General features: G+C 37.3%; 1 protein-coding gene across 9 annotated transcripts in view; it reads left to right on the top strand.

The window, feature by feature from the left end:
- NLGN4X (neuroligin 4 X-linked) overlaps positions 1–27278 on the top strand; it is a 192275-nt gene that overhangs the window by 30344 nt on the left and 134653 nt on the right. For 8 of the 9 annotated variants that reach the window (XM_029998984.2, XM_041119516.1, XM_041119513.1 and 5 more), the window contains 2 exons: positions 543–626; positions 25780–26625. In XM_029998984.2, the coding sequence (XP_029854844.1) occupies positions 26154–26625 (472 nt within the window). In that variant the 5' untranslated portion in view covers positions 543–626; positions 25780–26153. The remainder of the gene's footprint in view (positions 1–542; positions 627–25779; positions 26626–27278) is intronic. The other variant, XM_041119514.1, reaches the window with a different exon arrangement.

Here is a 27278-nt window from a genome sequence, read left to right as displayed (position 1 = left end):
ATTGGTAAATAGTCTATCCATTGAAATGTTATTTGAAGTATAAGCTACAGTTTTGAATTACTCATAGGAAAGAATAAATAATAGTCAAATGGCTTTTAAAAAATATTTGAATGTTTATATTTTAACATATTTGTGTATTTGAATTTTTATATTTGAATATGTGTAATATGTGTTTACAGAAATATTTAAAACCCAAGGGCTTTGTGGTGATTTTTTTTTTCTTCTTTTATTCTGAAGTACTTGCCTTAGCTTTTTTCCCCAAAATGTATACTTTAGTGGTATATAGGTTTAAAGACAATTCTATTTTTGTAGCAGATCTGCAAAGAAAAAATATTGCTAATAATTTTTATGCCAGAAATCAATACACTATGATCAAGGTATTTATTCTCTGGGTAACAATATTATGATTTTTCTTTTACTCTAATCTTGAAAAACAACATTACAGGTGATTTAATAAGTAACTTTTTTCCACCATTTGTGATTCATAAGCATGCTTTTTTTTTCTTCGTTTACTGAAGAGCACTATATATTTTTCCTAACAGGAAAAACTTCTGCTGTAACTAAAATGACATCATGCTGCCTCCTGTGGGGGAATTCTGAAGCCTTCTCAAAAATACGACACAGTGGTAAGTACTGAAAGTATGTTCAGAACAGCTCTGTTTCCTTTAAAAATATATAAAAGAAATGAGAGCAAGTCTGTTGCTGGTGTTCTTAAACGTGTTTGAAATATATCTTTGAAATATATGCATCCAGTTAAAATGCTTGTTTGCCTTGTGTTCATACAATGAGACATGGAATACAATCCATTGTAAACATTAGTGCTGTTTACATGCTTGTTCATGATAAGCATGAATTTTTGTTATTTTCCAGTTCTGTAAATATTGACTGACAGCAGTAAGTTTGTAGTTAAAAGACATGGGATTAAACCTGGCTATCATGACACTGCTACTCGGTAAGGTTTGGGGCTTCCAGGCTACACTGTACCAGAGAAAGCTGACAGTCTTCAGTTTGCAAAACAAGGTTGGGTTCCAAAGTTCTTATGGGGCCATATAAATAAAGGGCCTTGGTTGCTGTTTCATATTGTTACATAAAGACCTATCTTTTCCTCTCATTTTATTAGCAAAATAAGAAATAACATACTTTAATACATAGTGTACATACAGACACACACACAGATAGATACATGTATATGTATATCTATACACACATATATAAACACTTACGATATCAATATGAAACGTGACAAGGGTTTAGTTTATAAATCTATGCATAGAATATATCCTATTTATAAAGCACCTTAGATTAATCTAATTACCATTCTTTCATACTGTGCCTGACACACTGATGAATGAGAAGGGAAAGACATGTACAAATGACCAGAAAAGTTTCTCTGATGCATAGTTCTTTCTTCTCACTTTATATGATCTATGAACTTTGAAGCAGAAGTGACTTTTTCTGTAATCATTGCGGTAGCTGCAGTACAATGACGTTTCAATTTAGTGTTATCATTGGGTCCTAAATTCAAGGAGAAGGAATAGTAATATATCTGATGTGATAATAAAGCTGTGAATAAGCAATAATTCAAAGTATGACAGGTTAGTTATGAGATCCAAGGGTACCATTATGTGAAGTGTAAAAATCAGACAAAGAAAATAACAGCTTTGAAAACTCCTGTGATTTTTGCATCACTGAACCATGTTTATTCTAATTTGTAGCAATTTAAATGTAATAATTGAATAAAAACCACTTTATGAACAGGAGCCTGTTTAATACTTTAGCATCCGTGCCGATCATGGTCATAGCTGAACTCTTACTGGTTACTATAGTGAGTAGTACACATATGCATGAATACCATACGTAGGATTCAATTCTTACTCTCCTTAGAGAACTCATGACATTTTTTCAGGAAAGAGGCAAGTAACTGTTATAAAGAATACAAAGCTGAAGTCAAAGTCGAAATAATCACTTAATTTCTTTGGAACTAACAATTTGTGGTAGCTTTACATTGTCTTGCACTAGAATTAGCCACAGCCATGTTCCAAAAAGGGAGAGAAAGTCTCATCTCAAGATCTATCGCAGCACTGAGATAAACCACAGAAGCTGGGGAGAGGAGTCTGAAGGGAAAACTGAGGGACTGTGCGATTTTAGTTTTCGCTGTTTTCTCAGCATTTTGTTTGTTCTTCTTCATAATGCACAGAGGGAAAGTCAGGGAGAAGGAGAAGAAAGGAAAGCAAACAACATTAAAACAGAAAAGTGAGATAGAGCCGATTGATGTCTGGCTTTTAACTCCCACTGCAAGTTAGTAGACATCAGAAGCCAGCTGTGTCTTTTGAAAATTTCCTTGTTCATGTGAAGTGATAATTGGACTATACATAAAAAACGCCAGGAGAGTAGAAAATGAATTTGTAAATCTATGTCAAATTTATTTCAGCTTCTCTACTTGCTAATTTCCTGAAGTATACGTAGCCACAAACATGCACGTTCAACTGCCAACCCCAAGGTATTCAGAAAATACACAACAGAAACATGGCAATGTATGTTAAGGCATTTGTTATTTTGTCTGGAAGAATGTTACATTCTTATGAGAAGTTTTTCAAGACACAAACTGAAATGGATCTGAAGGCTTTCAGTAAAATGTACAACTCAAGCCAAACTAACTTTGAAGATATATTTGCAGCGGACCATAGGGATCCATTTGGATGAACAGAACTCTGAGAGCGGTGTGTATATCAGTGTTGGTTCAAAAAATAACTAGATACGGTAGCTCGGGCAGATGGTAACTGTGACTTTTGCTATATTGTACTCTTACATTTAAGAGAAATACAGAAAGAAATCCCCATGCCTTGATCACTTTTACTTTTTCCTTGCTATCATTCTCATCTAGAACTCCAGTTAAATTCTTCAACATAAACCAATGATCTTTCTCAAGAAGAGAAAAATGCAGTTTATGGTTAGAGTATGTAAAAAGTCCTTGCTGGCAATGCACAATATAGTAATAAAAATGAAAGCACACAAATAGCCCATGCTTTGTCCTCAGATTTTGATAGTACATCACAGGTGTAAGCTAGTTTAAATGGTGGGATTTCATTCTAAAATCCCCACCTGACAGCTGAGTGGGCAGATGGAGCCCTGTGGTAGTTTGTGGGGTGCTGTGTAGTTTCTTTGATGTAGCCACATACTGTCAGATTCTTGATCATGTTCTCAGACTCTGATCAAGCCTTCTGTCTTGTATCATTTATGATAACAAATGTGAAGGAATAATAAAGCCTTCATATTAGAAGGCAGGAATAAATCGTTCCAGCTCTAGTCTTGGGATTTTTAGGAAATGGATCAGCTCTTAATTCTCTGAGGAAAATCAGGGCACAATATAGCTCTCATTCTTAGAGCTGTCAGCCCTCCTCAGCCTACTTTTCAGCTCTTGGGATTTGGTGTTGTTGATCAGAATCTTTGCTTTGGCTCCTCTTGTCAGGGTTTAAGGCTGTAAATGGAAGTGCGCTCAGCTGAGTGGTCCAACCTCTGGTTAAGCAGCACCTTCAACTCTTGTTTCTAGTTTTCTTTTCGGGTTCTCACTGTATTTTACACTCTTAGATGGAAGAAAAATACTCCCCACATTTTTTCTCTCTTGGTGAAGTATTAGCATAATTATAGCATGGAAATCTATCATTTAAGTAGGTGCCTAAGACCTGTACTATGACATAGAGGCTGTGCTGGCATTGTCTATAGTGTACACTCTTCCCACCAATTCTCTTAATTTTGAAACAGAAGGAAGGAAAGAACTCAATTTTAAGTTCTTCGCTTTATAAAGATAGCAGGTGTGTTTTCCATACTGAAACATAATTGATAAGCAGGAGCAGCTAATGAAGTTATTGGCTGAACATCCCATAATTGATGAACACGTTAATTAATTGAGGCTGATACTCAACATTTCAGTAGGTTTCCAAATTGGAAACTGCATCTTCTTCAAGAAATTCAGGTAGTGTAAATTGCATTGATCACCTACTGTCTGGGAATTTAACCAGAGTATGTCTAGATGTGGTTGCAGGATATTCCACATCTTTCTATGCATCTATAAATTTGTGTCCAGGGAGAGTATTCTGAAATCCTAAATCCAGCGTAGTTAGCTGTGACTCCGTTGATCTAGAAAAAATAAATTAAGTTGCATCAGCTGCTTTGCTCTGAGATGTTACTGGTAAATCTAACGTTAGCAAATTCGTTACACCGCTGATGTTGTGGTGTGTTTGCCATTAGAGACACACAGCATTAGACCTTCTGTGAATACTGGAATCAAAACATTCAGATTCTTTTATGAATATAAAAGATTTCTTAACCTCCATTTGAATTAGAAGTGATGTATCCATTCATTTTTTATTGCAATATTTAGTTATATATTTCAGTATGACTGACCTAAAGTACTTAAGTGGAGGTAAACTCTAATGGTCTCCATCAATATGTGGGTTTCTGAAGAACCAAAGTGAGAAATGCAAATATGATGCATTTGCAAATATTATTCAAATATGAAAAAACAAACACCAAAACTTCCCAGGTTGTTAAATTTACTTTCAGGTGGCAGTGTAATTGAATAATTTTAACACTTTTACCTAAAATCATTAGATTTACTAGAAGTTTTTGGGAGATAGTTTAACAGTTTTTTAGTGATTTTTTTTGTTAAAGTACAATTTCAGTGGTGAGGGCCATTGGAAAATAAAAGTATGAGTCATGATTGCCTTAAATCGTTAAGAAGCATAAACTATTCTTATCTAAGTAACAATTCCATGAATACAATTGATTTTGCAGAAAATTAATTTTAATGTTGCATTACATAAAGCATTGTACAACAATAACAAAGAACTGTTAAAATTGTGTGATTTCAATGTTGTGCAGACTGGATGGCTAACTGAATCATAACACTGTGAGTAAGCAAGTGAAAGCGAAATAGGAAATAATCACACTGGGTTTTGCATAGGCAGCTCATTTGATTGATTAAAGGTGTTTTTTAAAGTTGAGTCACGTTCAATTCAAAGAACTGGAGTGCAAATTTTACTACTATCTGCAATGCTTGAACTTGAAAATGTTTTATCACTGTGACTCATAGAATTTAAATCTACTGTACTGAACAAGTAGCAGTGTTATATCAGTTTCCACAGGGAACTTTTAACTCCTAAAAAAAAAAAAGTTCAAAAAACCTCAGTGTTGTTTTTTCCTAAGAACAAAGGTTCCAGTGTAAATGAATGACATGTAAGCAGTTGTCCTCATCCTGTCAAGGTTCAAAATACATTGCGTCTTCATTATTGACCACAAGACTGAGATATGTTATGTTCGTTTTGTTTGGACAACTCAGTAGTATGGCAAGGGAAGACCATCGTTTAGTAAATAGCCCTTTACCATATCTTTTAGTAAATATCCCTTTGCCTTCCCATTAGCCATTCAGCAGCTACCTTCCTCAGTATTTATATAAAAGGAATAACTCTGTGTAAGAGCAAAATCTTGTGTCCTCCTGGAGTCCCCATAACTTAATTTGAGCTCTGCACACTGCAGTTTTCAGTTTCTTTTAGAAACAACTGACAGAAGATGATACCAGGGGTCATCAACTCCAGTTTCTAGAACAGGAGACAACCATATCATGTAATCCTTTTTATACAGCTTATAACGTAGGTTATGAAACCAAGGGCTACATTGGTTACTGGTGGAAACCAGTAATGAGTGGTGTCCTCAAGGGTCCATACTGGAACAATACCATTTAATATCTTAATCAATGACATAGTGGGAATGAGTACACCCTCAGCAAGTCTGTGGCAGACACCAAGATGAGTGATGCAATTGATTCACTTGAGAGAAGGGATGCCATCCAGGGGGACCTTGACGGGCTTGAGAAGTGGGTCCATGAGAACCTCATGAAGTTCAACAAGGCCAAGTGCAAGGTCCTGCACCTGGGTCACGGCATACCCTAATATCAGTACAGGCTGCGTGATGCATGGATTGAGAACAGCTTTGCAAAGAAGGACTTGGGACCACTGGTGGATGAAAAAGTGATCATGGGCCAGCAATGTGCACTTGCAGCCCAGAAAGTGAATCGTATCCCAGGCTGCATAAAAAGAAGCGTGTCCAGCAGGTTGAGGAAGGTGGTTCTCCTCCTCTACTCTGCTCTCGTGAGACTCCACCTGGAGTACTGTGTCCAGCTCTGGGGTCCCCAGCACAAGAAGGACATGGACCTGCTTGAGCAGGTCCAGAGGAGGGCTACAAAGATGATCAGGGGGCTGGAACACCTGCCCTGTAAAGAAAGGCTGAGAGAGTTGGGGTTGTTCAGCCTAGAGAAGAGAAGGCTCCAGGGAGACCTTACTGCAGCCTTTCAACGTATAAAGGGGGCTTGTAAGAAATGTGGAGAGAGCCTTTTTACCAGGGCCTGTAGTGACAGGACAAGGGGCAATGGTTTTAAACTGAAGGAGGGTAGATTTTGAGTGGATATAAGGAAGAATTTTTTTATGATGAGGGTGGTGAGGCACTGGCACAGGTTGCCCAGAGAGGTTGCCCAGGATGCCCCATCCCTGGCAGTGTTCAAGGCCAGGTTGGATGGGGCTTTGAGCAACCTGGTCTAGTGGAAGGTGACGCTGCCCATGGCAAGGGGTTGGAACTAGATGATCTTTAAGGTCCCTTCCCACCCAAACCATTCTATGATTCTATGATTCGTCTGTCTAATATCATGCAGTGATTATCGATGCATGATTATAAAACATGCAAGATCATTGAAGGAAATGGCCTAGTACATACATAACTGATTAGTTTTAACACATCTGTAGCACTATAGGTAGCACTACAGGCAACTCAGCATTGGAATTGGAATCTGGGGATAAAACAGGTGGAAAATCAGTAATGATAGAATCACAAAGTTATTTTTATTTTTTTCTGAATTTTTAAGAAATTATATAAAGCTGAAACCCTTTTGAATAATGCTCTTGTACCTATTTTCAACTAATTTTATGGATGTATGCACTAGCTGTGGTGTGAGGTTGTTTATCAAACAGCAAATCAGAATTAAGGTTTTTGGTTCTTTGAGAGAGATTTGGGTTCTTAAAACCAGGCTTCTAGTACAGTTTTAGGAATAAAACTTCCAGCACCACTCCGGAGGGCTTGGATACCCTCTAAGTCCTATGTCATATCTGCTAGCTCTATGTAGAAGGGTTGCATACTTAGACTTATGCGCCCGTATTTCCATGTTCTGGGTATGTTTCTGGACTGCATTAACTAAAATGTCTAGATCCCTATTGATTTGCTAGACACCTAGCTCACAGGTAGACTACTTCATTTATCAAAAAAATACGTGTCTGGTATCTACAACTGAAAGCTGCCCCGAGTTTTTGTTCTGAGAACAAACATGTGTGAGATGCTGGACGTCTGGGCAGGTACAGAAGCATATTTTTGTGTGTCTAGAGAAAACTGTGGTTTCAGTGAGCTTTTCAGGTGCCTAGAATATTTTGGGTGTTACATCTAAAAGTTTACCTGGAAATAACTGTGGCTCTGGACTCCAGAGAGCATTAGAATGCAAAAGAGAGGGTCTCTGTGAGTTTATGCACTTCTGAGGCTAACTAGTATGTCACATGCAGGCTATTTGGATACCATTCTGAATATAAATCTTGCATTCAATACCCAGGATTTTTTGGATTTAACCTCAACCCTCTGGAAGTGCATCTCATGGGAAGCAGAGGACTGAAGAGGTCTTCAGAGGTCTTTTAGTCTTCTAAGTGAAGCGAATGCTGACAGTATGAGACATAGTTTTTCCGTACTGCTAAGAATGAATTTGGGAATGCCAGTGCTGCAGAGAAGGCCGGAGGAGAGCAAAATAGTCTGGGTTTTGTTTTTGAGAAGCTGACTGTGTGCTTCATTTGATTTAAGTACCTTTAAAAATCCTAGTATTGCATAACTTGGGGAAACAATGCAGCACAGTGTCCAAAGAAGAGCAACGAAGCTGGTGAAGGGTCTAGAGGACAAGTCTTATGAGGAGCAGCTGAGGGAACTGGGGTAGTTTGGTCTGGAGAAAAGGAGGCTGAGGGGAGACCTTATCGCTCTCTACAGCTACCTGAAAGGAGGTTGTACTGAGGTGAGTGTTAGGTTTACGGTTGGACTTGATAATCTTAAAGGTCTTTTCCAACCTAAATGATTTTATGATTCTATAGTTCTTTAATGATGAAAAATACTGAATTATTTCTGTCCTGTGCCAAATGCAAGTAATCCACCACAATTATGCTAATCACTGCCCTGAAAACAAATTGATACAGCTGTTGAGTGACTAGGGAAGATGATGGCATATTTCTTTCTTTTTTAAAAGAAAAAAATAAAGTGCTTTTGCCAGCATGAAGCCAAACTGCTTGTAAAAATTTCTTGGAATTGAAAATCACTGTTTGTTTCAGAAGGTAAATGTGTTTGTTTGTATATGTGAATATAAAATACATTTAGCTTTAACTGCATGCCAATTTAGACCCAGATACCTGGTATTGCACATTTTAGAGCAGCACTTTGTTTTGATTTTCTATTGACATTGTGCACAAAATACATATATACAGCATTTTTCTATTGAATCTTAAATATGAAAGCTGAAAGTATCTAAAATACTCTTTCTACAAGGTTCATTATCAAAAAAATACGTTTCCTTTCATATATACTGCTTTGCATTCTGTTGTTCTTTCCCAAGGAAAAAGCCAAAGAAAGGGAACACAACCCAAATATGGTAATATTGTTATCCACTACTTGAAAAAAAGGTCAGAATTATTTGTGTGTAGGTGAAAATACTCAGGTCAAGTAAAATTCAGTTTCTGTCTGTTTTCAGGCATTATAGTCTCTACTTCTCCTGAACAGGTATGAACCAAGACTATTCTCTTTTTCACCTGGTTGCAGCTGCATTGATAGTGATGGAGATTTGCCCATCTGTGCTCACAGCATGAACATGCATTTAAAGCTTACACAACTATTCACAGAATGTTAGCAAAACCAGCTTAAATTTTTATGTTTTAATATGACTTTAGCAAATAACTGTTAAAATGCTTAGTTACAATCTTAAAAATCTGCAATTTTTGTTGGTGTAAGAAATTAATAACCTGCAACCAAATATCTATTAAAATTGTGTTTTAGCTCTCCATGCTGGAAGCAAAACTTTTTTATCTGGAACTAAATCACGCATTTAATTCTAATCTAGTTTGTAGTCAGTGGAGTTAATTGTACTGAAAAATTGTGTCACTTCTATCATTTGAGGCTTTGTGCTTTGCTTTAAAGGTACGTAGGTGGTATTTCCTATGCTATGTCATATCACTATGACTAATCTTATGGGTAGACATGTCATGAATTTGATTCATAAAAATAAGATGCAAATCCTTGAAAATTATTTATGAATAATGAGCAATCTAACTGTTACGCTGATTTGCAGTCTACGCTTTCTTAAATAACGTTACTAAAATAGGATGTTAGACTAAAAGACATGTATTTGGACTGCTTGTAGATAGCCTTTAAGATTAATATCTTTTGCATGTAAAAGTATAGTGCAAGAGTCCTTGCAAAGAGCATAACTGTCTTAATTATGAAATATTACTAAAGTGTTTCAGTAATCTGAATTCCCTTCTTTCATTGTAGCAATTTCTAATTTAATATTTTTTTAAATATAAAATACACAAAGCTCTGTGTAAAGCTCTAAAAACTCTTTTTCCATTTGTCATGCATCCCTCCAAAAAAATACAGATATACATAGAATGACCTGAAATGTAAATCCAATAAAAGGATGGAAAGAGCTCCCAGATATAACACATTAGTAGGCAAATGAAGCACACCTGGTTTGTAACGAGTGGCATAACAAAAAAATAACTTTTACTGTAGCTAATTTCCAATTAAAGTTACCAGTAAATTTTCACTGTCTAGAAAAACACTTGCACTGTATTTATAGATTATTAATTCAAGGAGTAAAAAAGAGGGTTTTTTTTAAAAGTAAAAGTTCTCTCCATGTCCAGGTTTTCTTTCTGAAGCTGATCTTAATGCTATCCAAACTCATGTAATGGCATTTCTGTCCTTTTACACTGGGATGCTTTTGTCAAGGTGAGTGGATGCACATTGCAAAAATTCTTTGGGTAAATTAAATTGCGTGTACATACGAAATTCATGTTATTCTGATCCAACTACTTTGGTTGTGTTGATTTTAGATAATTAAAAAACCCCCAAACCTCAGATTCAAGACTTTTGACAGAATTATGAGGAACTATTAGGATAATTATTAAAATTGGGAAAGCTATAAATATAACAAAACTTCTAAAGAAATTTTTCTATTCTGCAATGCATGCTAATTAAAATCACATCACAGCACAAACTGATCATAAACTAACTTTAATTTAGCTATAATTTGGTTTTCAAAAGATTATTTCAAATGCTGTATTTCTATGTCATTTTGCTTTAAAAATGCAAGCTATCCTTGGGGAATTATAATTCTTTTATTTTTCATTTGAATGATAGTTGATTGGCTTGTTTCAATGACATTTTATTTTAAGAACTGTCTGATATTGTATTCTTGTAAGAAGATAACATATGTATTCAACAAATTGATTGGAAGGCTATTGTTTGTTAGCGAAAATATTCATGTGAATGTTGTGTCTAGTGATTATGGTACACCAATTGTGAGTGAAAAATACTATTTATTGCATATGTCCCAATCTTTTCAATATATTTACTTTTAAAGGAAATAGTAGTTTATCTGGGTAACTGTGTTACATATTGAATTTTTTTTTTTTTTGTCTTGACATCAGAAGCTACTTTTTTACTGTGAGGGTGACTGAGCACTGGCACAGGTTGCGCAGAGATGTTGTGGAGTCTCACTCCTTGGAGATACTCAAAAAAGGTGTAGACGTGGTCCTGGGCAACAATTTTTAGGTGTCCCTGCTTGAGCAGAGGGGTTGGACCAGATGACCTCCAGAGGTCCCTTCCAACCTCAACCAATCTATGATCCTGTGATCTTAATTTAAGAGCAATTCAATTTTTCTTCCCATGGATTTAAAGTAACAGTATGTCCCTTTCACTTTCATTACCTGGAAGTATCAAAAAGGAGGGAAAAACAAACAAAAAGTTATATTAAGTTCATATAATGATGATTAGTCACTTGAAAAGTTAGGGGATAGATAATTAAAGACTGAGAGCCTCTATTGTTGCTACAGTTCTGTTTAAAGGAAGGTGGTTGCAAGAAAAATACTTTTTTGGCCAAATGAAATGGAAGTAAGTATTTTACAGGCTACTGAAATAATTTTTATTTCAGATTTTTTATTAAGTGAAATAGAACTGATTGAGCGCAATGGTGTGAGGCTACAATACAAAGCTCAACCAATGCCAGAACTAGAGTCTGTTTTCCATACACTTAGAAGCCATCACAACTGAAAACAAAAGTGTAAACAGTGAGGTAATAAGGTACATTAGGGTACAAGAAATTCAGCTCTGCTATTTTCAGCTTAAACTGTAAATTAATTTGAAAGTAGAATTCATTAAAGAACACGTATCTGAAAGACAAAGCTTTGATTCTTGATAGTGCAGAAACTAAGTAATCTGAGTTTATTAGTTTACAAAGCAAGAGTTTTCAATAGATGAGGTTGACAAAGAAAATGAATGTCTTAGAATTTCCACTATGGAAATTGGAGCTGGGACAGAGCAATCACAGCAGTAACACTAAAAGATCACTGTCTTGGCAGCTTCATTGTCTTTTAGAATGTGGACTTTTCAGTGCTTTTAAATATTAGCATAGTATTAGTGAAACAGTGTTCTGAGCTTGTTAACTTTGAAATATTACCACAATATGTTATGAGTTAATTTTAAAAAAAAGGAGTTAAAGAGTTATCAAAACTTCTGTGCTTCTTATGATTATGATGTTCTGGACTAAAACATCAGACTTTTTTTTTTTTTTTTTCAAATGACCTGTAGTTAAAAACAAATTGGGGTTAATTTGGTGCAGAGTTTTTTTGTGAAAAATTATCTCATGGAGAATTTACTTTAAATCCTTAGCTGAACATTTTTTCCCTATGGTTGTTCATGGTTTAGCATTTGAAATGTATTGGCAGGAAATCAGCAAAATCAGGAAAAAAAAAAAGAAGTAACTCAGAGTTTCTGGTAGTGCACAGCTTTTTGTTTGAAATATGAAATATGTAATCAATATTGCCAGAATATGACAAGGGCACTTAGAGTTTTTAGTATCAGCAGTGTAAATCTGATGTCCAGAAATACAACTATCTTGGTGCAAGAATTTAGGAAAGGTAATTGTTACAAATATGCTGAAATTGTTACAAGATTTCAATATGCCAGGAAATCAGAGGCAGAGAAACAATGAATCAGAACTCCTGGATGGTTATCTCCCGTGCAGGTGGGAAACAATATTAAATTCCAAAAAGAAAGTGGTTAGCAACTTGCCAAGGTGATACTTATATCATCCTTTTGGGGGACAGACTTCAAGGAGAGTAGCAGCTGTCTAAACAAAAGCAAAAAGGGTATTTGATTTTCTTGTTCTAGGAATCAGTAAAAATACTCCTGATAAAATATATGTGGACTTTCCCACCACTTTAAAAATAAATAATTATATACAGCAGCAAGCAAGACCTTTAGATGATGGATCTTTCTCTTTCATGCCAAAGAAGGCATTATGGAAGGAATTATTTTGAAGAATAAAAGTGTAAGTCAGATCAGACAGGAATTACTGACATATCTCCAATATGAGGTAGAATAATCTTCTCCTCTGTCAAAGGGATTTAATTGTCTGCCCTGACCTCCATCTGTTCTATTAATTGACTGCATTAGTTTGTGGTAGATATTTTTGGTTGGTATTATGTTTTATTAGTAAGATTTCTTAAGATGATACAATAGAAGCACACAGGAAGCCGTTACTCCTGCCATGTGACAAGGTGTATTTTTTTCAATCCTGACCTAAATCAGTTGACCGAGGGCAGGAAAAAATAGATCAGTTCTTCCCAGCTAATGTGGCAGCTGCAAATTTTCTTCTATTCTAATTTTTCTGCAATATCATCCCATATGGATATGATAAAAGGAAAAAAAAACAAACAAACAAACCAAAACCCAGAAATCCTTTAAAAAAATAAATGAAATAAATTCCCTTTACAAAATAAAAATCAATTTGACATTGATTGAATTGATGGGCATATATCTTTCTCTAAATATCTTACATAAATGTATAAAGAGACAAAGGGAAGCTAAAAAGAAATGACCAGGGAGAAGAAAAGATTGTAGGAAAGAACTATGATTTGGAAAAAAGAACAAGCTAGTGGTGTGCACTCTGTGAGAAATATTTGAGAATTAGACGGGATTGAGAAGGCCATGTGCAAAAGAGGAAGAGAATGGAAGATAGAGGACACATTTTCAAGCAGGTGAGAACAAGAATAAGACAGGTCTTGGAAAGGTACTGAGGTATAATGTTTTGTCACGAAATCATATTGGTAAAAATTGTTTCTCCTCATTATGAGAGGTGCTAGTGTATTTGCTTACCTTCTGTTCTTTTTTCAACTTTGATCAGAAATTTATACCATGTATGAATTCATAGTGCAGTTAGTGTGAGTATTGCTGTATGTATGTGTTACACAGTGAAAGAAATTTGTGAAAAATTGTATGATTCATTTCTCTATCTGTTTGCAATTTTGAAAGTGCCCAAGTAGTTTTGCAGTCCTGTGAAAACAGGTAGAGTGTGCTAAATTATATGATAATAATAGTGTTGCATGCGTCCTGTCAGAAAGTCATTCATGAACTACATTCATAGCATCAAAACAGTCATGGGAAACATGTTTTCTGTCAAGTTGAGAGACAGAAGCAAAATAGCCATACATTTCTAACACAATACTGTTTCTCCACAAACCTATCAGTTCTATGTTAGTAAAGACTAATGTTAGGTATAGATGGTGAAAATGGATAAACTTGTTCACTGAGATATGATTTTGCTTCAAGGAAGATACCATGCAGCAGAGTTTTCAAAATAACACAGAGATGGATATGGGAATAATAATAATAATAAATTGGAGGATAAAAAGAATAGAATAGTAAGTGAGCAAATACCTGAAGTTTAGTCTAAACTCTGTATACTGAATTTCTTACCAATGGGTGCTGCATCATCTTTAATCAACCATCAGCAGAACTAATGAAAGAACAGACAAAAAATATTAGAAACTTATAGCAGAATATGCTCTTCCTGATTTTAGTCATGAGGACTGGGTTCATGTGTGAAACTAACAGGAATATTACAAGTTTCTTAACTTTGTGTATCATGGTTATAGAGATAATTCTGTATATATTGGTAAGAGGTGAGAGAAGGAATCATCTTGCTGTACTTCAGCTATTCGACAGTTAGCTGTCTAATCTATGCTAATGACATGGGCTCCTTAAACATAATCTTCAGGATGTTTTCATGGTGGCTGGCTTCAACTAACAATGTCAAATACCTATGTTAGAGTGGGAAGAATTGCTGCCTGAAGTGTATGCTTCTGGTTTAGACAGAATAACTAACTTTTTCACGCAAAGTTAGTGCGACAAACATGAGCTTTTGTGATGGGTCCAAAGTGGAGAAGGTACCTTTCATTATGCTAGGCAAAGATAGAAACTTTCCAAAAATGGGAGTGGAAGGGTGAGCAGGAGGAGAAATGACAATTTCTACATTTGTTATTGACTTTCCTTTTCTAATTGGATACCAGTTCTATACACTACAAAGCAAATACGATGTACTACGTTAGAGTCCTGAAAAGCCTTTGATGCAAGAAAATACGGTTAAGTAAGTGTGAGATGGCTTTGAAGTTATGCATGTAGTAGAATGATAGGGGCTGTCATGCAGAACATTTTGAGGAATTTATTTTATTTTTTTCACCCAAGAGAAAAGCATTCACTTAGTAATTCTGAGATTTCTTTTGGAATTGTTAAAAAAACATGAAAGATGATCTGATTTTTATCATTTGGGGAGGGTGTGGTTGGAAATGGAGGACCCTTTTAACTGAATAGAAAATTACCTACAAAACATTTTATTTTTATATCCTTTTCTTTTCCCATCCCACCCTAGTTTTCTGTTCTTTTCTTGCTGCCCTTTTTGGCAACAAATAGATTAATCTGTAACAACAGTGATTAAAAAAAACAACCCAAAACTCAAGTAACTGATAGTGAGACATCTATTTCAAGCTTGTGTGTGTATGGAATTATTCTGTGTAGTATATCTTCTTGCTACTTTGTGTAACAGTTTTAGAATTTGCATTTCCAAAGGAATGGAATTTCAGAAGTCTGTTTCTTACATTTCTAGATCATGTTGTTGGATTCTGCTTAATATTTACTCAGCTTTTATTGTTGTTTTACAAATTAATCCCACTTTTGCTGTTGTTCTTGTTGTGTACATCCTCACATATTATATATCTGATGTAAGATGACAGCCATATTTCATTAATTTTGGGGGGGGAGCATAACCTCATTTTCTGTATTTAAGCAAAAAATGTACACTACGTAAAAGCAGGCACAGTTAACCTGGACTTCAGGCATCCATCAGTGGGGAGGAAAGACATGTCTGCTTCTGCCCATGAGGGTATGTCTCTTAGTAAATAAAATGGTCCAGGTCCTGTTCTCTGCCCCTGTGGCCACATAGTATAGCACAGCTTGCATCTCTCTAGTGATAATCTTTGTTATGAAAAAAAAAAGAAAAGAAAAATAAGAAAAATATTTGCCTTATTTGTACTGTCTGTGGAGGAGAACCTCCGGCTTGTCCTATTCCCTGGTCATGACTGTGCCTTGGCTGGAAGGTATGAATACTGTGACAGGTCAGTGCTGGAGCCCATGCTCTAGCCCTACTCAGTTTACTGCTTAGACCCAACTTCCAGTGCTTACTGCACTGGCCTAAAAACAGACTAAGATCTGGATCCATAATGGGACTTCTCGTCGTGGTTTAGGCCCAGCTGGTAACAAAGCGCCACGAAGCCGCTCGCTCACTTCCCCCTGCCCCCGGCCATGTTGGGATGAAGAGGAGGAAATATAAAGAAACACTCGTGGGTTGACACAAAGACAGGGATTGTGGTCACGGGCAAAAATCTGACTCAACTTGGGGAAGAAACAACATCAATTTAACTTACTACCAGTCAAACCAGAACAAGGATATTAAGAAGTAAAACCGAAACTTAGAACGCCTTCCCGCTATCCCTCCCTCCTGCCCGGCTCAGCCCCACTCCCGGTTCTCTCTCCCTCCTCCCCCAGCAATGGGGGTTGGGGTCAGCTCCCCACACCTTGTCTCTGCCGCTCCTTCCTCCTCAGGGGAGGAGGACTCCGCACACTCTTCCTCCACCAACTTCTCCAAGGTGAGTCCTTCCCGCGGGCTGCAGTTCCTCACCAACTCCCCTGGCGTGGGTCCTTTCCCCGGGCTGCAGTCCTTCAGTCCCAGCCTGCTCCAGCGCGGGCTTCCCCACGGAGTGGCGGCCATCTTGGGGGCCTCCACTCCCCGCTCCCCTCCATGGCTGGGGGGGACAGCCTGCCACCTCACCGCGGGCTGCGGGGGCATCCCCTCCTCCCCGCTCCTCCTCCTCCCCGCCTTCCTCCCTGCCCTCGGTACCCGCAGAGGGGTTCCTCTCCCATCCCAATCCCCACTCCCTGCAGGTTTCCCCTCTTCACTCCGCTCTCCCGGAGGCGCTGCCGCCGTCGCTGAGGGGCTCGGCCTGGGCCAGCGGCGGGTCCGGCTTGGAGCCGGCTGGCACTGGCTCTGTCAGACATAGGGGAAGCTTCTAGAAGCTTCTCACAGAAGCCGCCTCTGTAGCCCCCCCCGCTACCAAAACCTTGCCATGCAAACCCAATATGGTTGCTGTATGGTAATATTCTGCTTAGCTCTTAGGGGTCCACAGTGTATAATGTAATCCACAGCTCCCAGTACTTATGTCAACTAGAAGGTTAAGAATTTCACACTTCATTATGAATTCAGCATCGACAGGACAGTAAGCAGAGTATATGACACAGGCTGTCTTCTAGGCAGGCTTTTAAGCTCAGTGTTTGGTGGGGAGAGGGGAAGGCAGTAGGCAGCGTAAGAATGCTTGCCTTGTTATTGTCTCCTAAGATCTAGTGAGTGATTCAGGTGATCGTACCCTTCATAACATTTTGTGGAGACTTGTCTTGCTGAGATGAGCTCTCTCTCCTCTCAAATATAAGGGGCTCAAGGCAGTATTTAGCAGGAGAAAACCCACTAAGTTAGAAGGAGAGCAGCAAGGAACAGAAGTTGGAGGACATTCTTCCCTTCTGCTGGTGAAGCTGTCCACTTTCTAGCAAAGAAAGAAAAGTTAAGGGGCAGAGTAATTTGGAAAAAGTTCGATGACATGATAGCATAGTAAAGATAATCCCCAGTTCCTATTTGTATTTCGTGAAGTGATTCTCCTACGAACTGCATAAGGCTGGCTTGAAAATAAGAATACCTGTCCAGGGGAGTTTCAGCTTTATGGGGCTGCAAAGTTACAGTTTTTTCATAGTCCAAAAGTGAGAATCTTGGAGCAAAAGTCTTTCAGTTTAGGATTGACAATACTGCACACAGTCCTCATAGCCATCCCAACCTTATTTGAAATCTAATGTTTGTAACTTGAAAGAGGGTAAGTGTGGGTTTACACTTATTCAGGTTAATGAGAGTAGTCACTCAACTCTCATGTTTCCAGGATGAGTGCATACTTGTGACATTGTCATATGAATGAAGGCGGTATCACCACCTTGTAACTGAAGTAGGTAATGCAATGAAAATGGCATGCCTGTGTCTCGTTTGTAATTCGGTTCTTGGAATTTGTGTAATAGAGCAGCAACTGGGTCTTTTGGCCATATAATATGTTGGGGTGGGGGGGCTACATGCCTGGCTGGTTTAAATTGCTTTTCCCACCCTGTTTTTTGTTATTGTAACATTTGTAATGTTTCCTCTTCTTAGACTGGAATGCCAACAGGAAGATTTCAAATTCTTATCATTAAATAGCCTCAAGAGATCAAATTGCCCAACAATCAGTCCCTCAGACAGTTTCTCAGTTGGTACAGACAAGACTTCTAGTTTCTTCCATCCTTGAGGAGGGCTTAATGGTGAAGAGAGAAAGAGAGGAATGAGATCTGTGAGTTTCCCTGTTTAATATTTAGACAAAACCTAATAGATTCCCTGAAGAATCTTCCTTTTCAGTCATTTGACCTTTCTTACTGGAGAGAAGTTAGATCCATTCCATGTTAGAAATGTTTATTTTTTATGTCTTGCAGTGGTAATAGATAATGAACTTTGATATTTTTGAAGGTTTGTTCAAAGTATAAAGGTCTACTCTGCAAACCTAAAAAAATGTATAAAGTAGTGATTTTTGTTTGTGTGTTTTAATTTTTTTAATATCCATAAATTATTTTTTTACTCCAGGCATAATATAATTTTTACTGTACAGGAGCTTTTGCCTTACAGAAACTCAGGGCTGAACATCCTTTTTCAGATCATAACCTCTTTCGGAGTAACACATCTGAATTTAAGAAAACAGAGATGTAGAAAAGAAATAAAGAGAGACCCAGAGAGTGTTACATTTCTTTTACAAGGTCATATCAGAAGTAAAAGCTGGAAATGAAGTCAGCAGTTGTGCTAGACTGTACTGATGCTATTTTTTTGTACATTTCTCTAAAATATGTACTTGAAGAGTAGTATTTTCTTAAGACTTGGCAGGCACAGTTAAACAAAGACTATCAAATAAATGTACCTTGTGATTATTGTCCTTTTTAGGCATTGGACTCTTTCTGAACAAAGAAGACTTAGTACCCTGTCACACTACCTTGCAATCAAAGTTAATTGCTGCTTTAGTATTTGAGAGTGTGTCATGACCACTCTTGTATTCTAGCTTCAGACATTTGAATGGCTACAGTGTCCATTCAGTCATAAGAAGATATCATGAATGGTCAAATTTTGATCTGAGTGGAACACACCTGGCATTTTGGGATAATCAGTAATTTAAAGTTTATGTTTGTAAACAGCTTATGCCATGTTTTTCCCTCCTAATATTGACACCTCATATTTATCTGCAATCTTCATCAATATATCTCAGGAAGCAAAAAGTATCATGAAAATTGTCTAACCACTGAAATTTTTCCATGCTTCTTATGTGCAATACCTGTTGAAATTAGAGTTCAAAGTCAGTGAGATAAGTGCAACTGTCTTAACAGAGCATTTCCAGTTAGTCTTGGGTCCTCCTGGCCATAATTTTTTATCATTTTAATATAGGAAAAAAATAATGGAAACTGTATCTGTGATTGATTGTTCAACAACAGCTTTTTACAATTAGATCCAAACACCTGATTATTTACAGAATTCTTAAGAACTGTATTCCTTTGTTTTTTCTTGAAAAGGAGTGATAATCACACTTTTTCTTTCCCTCCACTTGCTTTTCAAATTGTTTTCATTATTGAGAGAATTGCAGCTTTCAAAAACAATGTAGGGACCACACAGCCTTTTCTTATAATCCCATTGTTCTTTTTGATAGTGTATGAGACTGAGAAATTCACAATAAGAGTGGTAGCTGCAGGCAAGAAGCAATGATAGGAAATAAATGTGTGTCCATTTTCTGAAAAGTAAGTGGTGATTGTAGTTTCTAACCCGAGGGACCTACTGTCATTGTCCGAGCCTATCTGAGAGACTCACTGGAGAAATTTATAGGAGGGTAAATGCAGCATGTTATTTGAAAGAAAATAAAGCTGGTTAATTTAATGTTAGCATATAATTTGTATTGCTTTTCAGGCTTTATTTCCATATTTTAAAAAAATTATATAAATTATCTACTTTTGTCCTGTTATTTTTAACCATATATCTTAAGACCAACTTCAAGATTCATAGAGGCATAGTGATGTTTGTGTAGTTGGCATTTATTTTCGCTTTAAGAAAGGATACATCATAGTTATTAAATTTGTGTCACTGATATTTTACTTTTCATTTCTATTTTTTAAATCTTCAAGAGGTTAACTGTGAATTAATGAGATGATACATTAGTATGTGATGTAAAAAACAAATGACAGTATTCTGAATCACTAAAAGCCCCTCCAATCCCTATTACCTGCTGAGTTGCTGTGACTGAACAGCAGTGTACTACCACAGAAATCATACCTATGACATACATGACATATAACTTGGTTAATCCGTTAATAATGTAGATACATAGTTCAGCTACTTATCCCTAGTGAAGTTTATAATGCTAAGTTAGGGTTATTGTGTGTATATCTGGATTTGGGTTTTGTTTGTTTGGGTTTGGGGATTTTTGTTGATTTTGTTTCATTTTTAATAATTATTTAATAATACATTGTTGAAATCTATTCTTACTGGGAAAATGCTTACAAAAATCCAACAAAATAAACATACAGCTTCTATCAGGAAAAAGAGTTTCTCATAAGACTCTACTACGTGTTAATTTGAAGCCAGGCATTGCTATAGTTACAGTTTTGAGATTTAAAAATATCTGTGATTGGCCAATTTCAGTTAATAACCTTCCCACCAACCTTCTAAGTAATCCAGTCCAGAAACTGCACATTAGTTCAAGTTTGATGTTCCTTTGTGTTGTTCACTATGACTTTGTCTGACTTCTCTGAATGACTCTATGTAGCATTGAGGAAGAATGAAGCTTAGCTCATTTCAATGTATCAGGAAAATAGCCTTAGAAACTGGGAAAAAAATCCTAAAGAAATTATAACTGTTTTTTTATTTGAAAGATGGTAGATGAAAATAGTATGTATTTACTGATGTTTGGAAGAAGTGTTCTTTTGTTATTGAGCAAACATTTTGAATACAGTGATGATTAAGAGATTACAGTGCTGAATTTGAGGTAGAGGAGCATTTAAACCTGCTTTGGGAAGAGCTTTTACAGAAAACAACTGCATGATTAGTTTTCTGCTAAAGTCCCAAATTATATATATGTATTGCTAAAATTAATACTGTAGGCATATGCACAAATTACTATGCCTTGGGTAGTTCCCAATTACAGTCTCCTGCCACTACATTAATTTATTATAGTTTTGTGTATGTTTAAAACAAGATAATATTTTTTAATTACTTCTATTAAAAAACCCTCAACAAACAACCACCCACCACCACCCCCCCAAAAAAAAACCAAACCAAAAAAACAAACCACCGTAAAACCACTTTACTTAGTAATTTTCAAAATTATATCTTTCAAGGGGAGGAAGTGAAGGGAAAGAAGAAAAGCCACAACGCATATTCTTGGTAAATGAAATATTTTTGAAATCCGCATATTCTGTGAAATGCATTAAAGACTGTACAAAATATCACTATGAGGAGAATCTGAAGTTTTATTGATTACATTATTTGTTATTTTTGTTCTGGTGACTAGCCAGTGTCTCTTAAGGTTCAGCTAATCAAGCTGACTGTATGCTTTCAGAGCGTATGTCTGAAGAGGGGGATGTGGGTGTTTAACCCTGATTCTGTATTGAGATGAGACCTATGTACACATCAAAACCCTTGGACCAGGGCATTTGAGCAGAAGGGAGGGATGGAGACTGAAGGAGGTCAGCGACTGAAAGCAGAGGTGCACAGTAGTGCACTAGTTGGTTTAGATAAAGCCTGAGAAACCCTGGGAAATCTGTGCAGTCCTCAGTCTCGTGTGCTCATATAATTTATATTTGTGTTTGGTTTTCTTGTGACTGTCCACGACCTGGACAAGCAGGTCGAAAAGACTGGATATCACTTTAGAGTTTGCTATTCTACCCTGGAGCAAAGAGGACTTTTAAGCCATGTCTCATGTTTCCCCAGCAGGTACAGAATTAGTATAGAGCTACTGACATACTCATCTGCTCAAGTTGAAAAAGTGCTAACTGCAGATCCTGGAAACCATCAGGTTAGCCCTGAAGGCCTCATTCATAGACTATTTGAGCATCTCGAAGTGTGGCTTGGGGCATAGATTTATAATAGAGTACAAGTGGTGGTTCTAGTAGATGCACATCTGTGTTAACTTCAATCTGCGTTTACTTCAAAGGCCATTAATGTCTCATTAGCCTCAAATTATACTCCTCTGCCAATAGAGAAGTCATGTATGAATGTATGTGATTTCAGATCTTCTTTGACTTCTCTTTGTGTGTTGTGTTGCCAGAAGTTGCCATTTTAAACTGAATATTTTGATTTGGATTGATTGTTTTTGATTGTTTGAGTGGCTGATGCTTCCAACTAGCAAGTTTTTTCAAGAAAGTTTGTACACGTTCTTCTAAAACTTAAGCAGTTAAAAAAAAAGTCATGGAAAAAATACAACACTATTAGTGATAATAAATACACATGGCAAGTACATTTCTTCCTGTAGAGTCAGTATGTAAAGGTGTATTAAATAGCTGACTGGATACATATAGATGTGCATCAAACTGCACATTGTTTTCGTATAATATCTAAAAACATTCTAAAATGCATACAGTTTTCTGTATAAGATTAATCTCTCATTGCAATTTGTGACTCTCTGTTTACGTCTTCCAGCCTTTTTAACAATGCACATAGCAAAATCAGCTAGTTCATGAATGTATAGCTAGCATGTCTTCTTCCTTATCTCTTGATACTCTTACTGAAAATTATTCCATGTATCTTTGTGTATGAATGTATATGTATTTCATGTGTGAAGCTAACCTTATGAAAATGGTAATTTCTCTAGTAATAAATCAATAAACTGAAAAGTGGGATATTTTCTGCCTAATACTGCTTGCAAAATAATTTTCTTCATGAGACTTCTGTTTAAAGACTTACTGTATACAGTGGTCATACATGATTTACTACTTATGTAAACTTTTTGAAAAGACCTGTTTAATAAGAAATTATTAAAAACTTTGCTTCTGGTGGCACTTAACTGACTAACAGTAACTTCTAATAACCAGAACATATTACAATAAATAGTGGTTTTATTCTGACTTATCGTCATGGAATTGCTTTTTTATGGTATATACCTTGCCTGTGTTAATGCACTTGTCACTCTCTGCTGTTTGTTTATGCCTTTGCACTGGTTGGCAAAGGTTGCAGGTCTGTTATAGGTCAGGTAGTGGGGCTGAGAGAGCTGGCTATATTCTGTGTGTTAGCCAATGGTTTGTTTCCTTATGGATTCAAGATCCTTAAAATCTACATGTCTATGTGTGCATGAATCAGAAATGCAAACTTTGTGTATGCTCCTGTTAAGGTACAGGGGAAAATAAAACTCAGTGTATGAGTGGATTTAATACCCACAAAACTAACTTTTGTTGGTCTTACTTCCTTGATAAGGAATCAGATAGCAAATTCAGTTCCAGGTCTATAATGAATGTTTCCCTTTTCCTGTCCTTTCACCTTATTCAAAATAATGGCATATAACCAGATATTTGATCCAAAGACACCCTGTAATTAGTATGGGTAAATATTATTTAAGTCACATTTTTGACAGTTGTATAGTATCTCCAGTGTGTGTATCAACTGAGGATTTCCACTTTCCTTCATGTTGTCATTTTTCATTCTCTCCATGCTGGTAATGTGTTTACTGTTGTTTATTTGTCATTCCCATTTTCTTTTCTTGTTTTGTTTCCTCATTTTTTCATTTGCTGTTTGCCCAGACATTTTTCCATTTTTCATCATATGGATCGCTATCTTTCCTTCCACCTTGTCAATTTTCTCAATGCTTTATTCCACATTTCTTTTTCTTATAGTGTTATTACAAACTTCGGCAGTGTGGGTATCAAGGGAATGGGATCTGTTGCTCTTCCCTGAGCACAGATTAAATCCTCAGTTGGCTACAACTAGAAAATCTGCTTTGTGCTTCATGATAAGAAAAGGGTACCAAAGTCAGGATGGGAGAGAGCATGAGGGAACGAACACTACCCAAAATGAACTGCCTGCTGCTGACTTCTGTTGTTAAAGTCGGTAGCAGAAATCAGAAGGGAAGGCGGTACTTGAGGAGGAATTTTGCATGGCTGGTAGCCAGCTGACCACTCTGAGTGCCCGGGAGCAGCCGGACTGCGTCTGCCCCACGGGGGAGGATGAGCCAGGAGCTGGGGGCACTGCAGAGCTGGCAGGGCAACACTCGCTGACGGGGCATCCTCCTGGAGCACCCCACCGAGGCTGGGCTGGGGACAGGGACGGGACCCTGCCACTGCCCAGCCATCGTCAGGCCAGGCAGGGTGAGGAGACAGGTCCAGAGTCAGCCTGGGGACCCAGTCGGGGCAAGATCCAGGCTGGGCACGGCTCTGGGCATGGCTCTGGGCATGGGGCTGGGCATGGGGCTGGGCATGGGGCTTCCTGCAGCATAGCTCAGGCTGGGTCCGATGGCCCTGGTGGGGCCCTTGGGGACATGACACTTGGAGCTGTTACTGGTTCGTCCTTCAGAAATTGCGCTTAAATTGCAAGTCGTGTGGAGGCAGCATCTGAGCCTATTATCTACCAGTGAAAATATCATTAGAAATTTTTGCTCATCATAAATAATACATATCTGATATTTTTCTGGCCTCTGGTGTTCAGGTGTTTCAATATTTTTGCGGTATGAGTGCTAAAATGAAGTCATTGAAGAATTGCAGGGGTTTTGAGAGAATGAAATATCTTTCTTTAAATGCCTTTCCTTGTCTCAAAGAATCAGCATAGATGTCTCCTGTGGTTATTTTTGGGTTGTTTGACGGTTTTTTTTGTGGGTTTTGTTTTGTTCTTTTTTTTGTAATTTGAAATCACTGTCAATAGCTACTTAACTTGTTTTTTTCTGCTCTTGAAAACTGACTTTATATCTTCATGAGATAGAGTCCTGTGTGAAAACGGGACCTGGTAGTCCACTTATACAAGTTTTATATATAAATTTGTGTTCTTCCTATCAAATGTAAAGTATCAGGATCAGTTTCATATAACAAGGATTTTTTATCTGTGGTTTTGAGTTGAATAGTGGGTAAAAAGGAACTCCATTTCTTTGGGCAGGGAGAAGAATGTAAGTATTAACAAGTGCTGTGTGTTTGTTTATACTACTCGTAATGGTTAGTGTATATATATGTGACTTGTATTTCATTAAAAATTAACAGAATTATTGTATGAATTGCCTTCTGTCTAAAAATTAAGAGTAGGAGCATGCAAGAAGGTAATGTTACATAGTTGTAACACTATGTAGGTCAAAATCTGACTTCTGAGAGATTGTATCACTTTTTTCTGTTTTCGGTTTCATTGTTCCTGTTTGTCAGACATAGAACAAAGAAAACAGATATGAAAACCAATAACTTTGTATCTAATTTTGACTAACCGTTCTCACACTTGATTTGAACTAATCTAATGCTGTTACATTAATTGGAATTTCTGAATTAAATGGCGGTAAATTAGGTTGTCATACAGAAGAGTGGGCATACCTGTGAAAAATACTATATAGAAGTCATATCATAACAAAGATTACCCAATGCAGCAAAAGCTTTAATGAATGTTTCCTGTGGGAGTGCAAATACGCTTAAAAAGGAGATGCTGTTTATTTAGGGCAGAAAATACCCTGGAGGTAGCACTTAAATGTGATACCCTCCTGAAAGCAGCAATGTTTGGGCTGTGGTTTGGTTTGGAAGCATATACAGAAGCAGAAATGTTTGGTTTGCGGTATAACCTCTGACAAGCTTGTGGCTTCAGTTTTCAGCTCTCTTACCTTATGTATCTTTGGAAACACATAACTAACCGTGGTGCCTAAAGTTCATAAACCATTTGTGGGCCTTGGCATGGAAGTAGTGTGTGAATTTAATTAGAGTGGTTTTAATTTTTTTTTTAATTTATGCCAATATGAATGTATCTGTTGATTTGAATTGCTTGTTTTCTCTTGGTCACAGGCTGACTGAGTGGGCTGAACTTCACTGGAAGGAGCCATTTCGCTGGGGAAGTGGAATAACTGCGGATCTCTCCCCACACTACTTGCTGGGAAGTGCTGTGCGTTGCTAGGATTAAGCCAACGCTGAAATCTGGGATGGGCCTTAGGGGCAAACACTCCCTTGTTTCTTCTGACGTTGGGATTTGTCTACGGCCAGTCAGCTGAGGTACCTACCACACATCAGCTTTTGGTTTTTTGCTGGCTGAACAAGGTTACATTTTCCCTGACTTCATCTCCTTTCGACTACTTTTTTATTTTATTAGTTTTCATCTTCCTTGACTGATTAATTTTCTCCTGGCTGTGGAAAAAAGAGCCCTGCTGATGTTGATTTAAATTATGTCGAAACCAATGGGACTTTTATGGCTGCCTTTGATCTTCACCCCAGTGTGTGTCATGTTGAATTCTAACTTCCTCCTGTGGATAACTGCACTGGCTATAAGATTTACTCTCATCGATGGCCAAGCACAATACCCAGTTGTTACCACGAATTATGGCAAAATACGTGGTTTAAGAACACCTTTACCTAATGAGATCCTTGGTCCAGTGGAGCAGTACCTGGGTGTACCTTATGCCTCTCCTCCGACTGGAGAAAGGCGATTTCAGCCCCCGGAGCCACCGTCGTCTTGGACGGGTGTCCGCAACGCCACACAGTTTGCTGCCGTCTGCCCGCAGTACCTGGATGAGAGGTCACTGCTCAACGACATGCTGCCAGTCTGGTTTACAGCCAATCTGGATACTGTGGTGACATATGTTCAAGATCAAAATGAAGACTGTCTGTATTTGAATATCTATGTGCCCACAGAGGATGGTAAGTACTCTTAAGGACCACACTGCAGTGCACTCACCAGTTCTGCATATGAGTAGTAGCCAGGTCTTTAAAGCATCTTGCTCAGTTTCCTCCATATTTTATCTGTGGAAATGGATCATGCCTCTGAACACGCATTATAAGTAATACTTTGTAGATTGAACATGCTTGCATGATTTCTCTCTCATGTTTCAGTGTAACACCAAATCGCAATTTCATTTGCAGGCAGTGGTCAAGGTGCGTAAGCCAGCCTTAAATTTACATCTGAACTACAGCTGAGCATCATTCACAAAAGAGGAAGGGGGAAATAAACATTAACCAGAAGTAACATATTTTCGCATGCATGAATGGTAGAAATACTGCCACATACTAATTTTTAAAGGAGAATTTCCCTAATTATTTTTTCTTTAGTTTTATTATAATATCTCTGAGCCTACTGTTAACTCTGCTTGATTTTAATAGATAACAGAAAACGGTTATAGTAGTTCAGTCTGCAGTTTTTTTCCAAGTTTTTTACCTATGAAACTTTTCAGTCCAACTTATTTTTCTTCATCCACTAAATTTAACATGAAGTAAACATGATTTTATTATGCAGAGCTGAACAGGTGGCCTTAAACTTTCATCTGTTTTCTGCAATCCTTCTTTCTCAGGAGGGC

This window comes from Aquila chrysaetos, chromosome 23, assembly GCF_900496995.4.
Source record: "Aquila chrysaetos chrysaetos chromosome 23, bAquChr1.4, whole genome shotgun sequence".
NCBI lineage: Eukaryota > Metazoa > Chordata > Aves > Accipitriformes > Accipitridae > Aquila > Aquila chrysaetos.
Note: the sequence above shows the minus strand (reverse complement) of the source record. Positions and strands in the feature narration are given on the sequence as shown.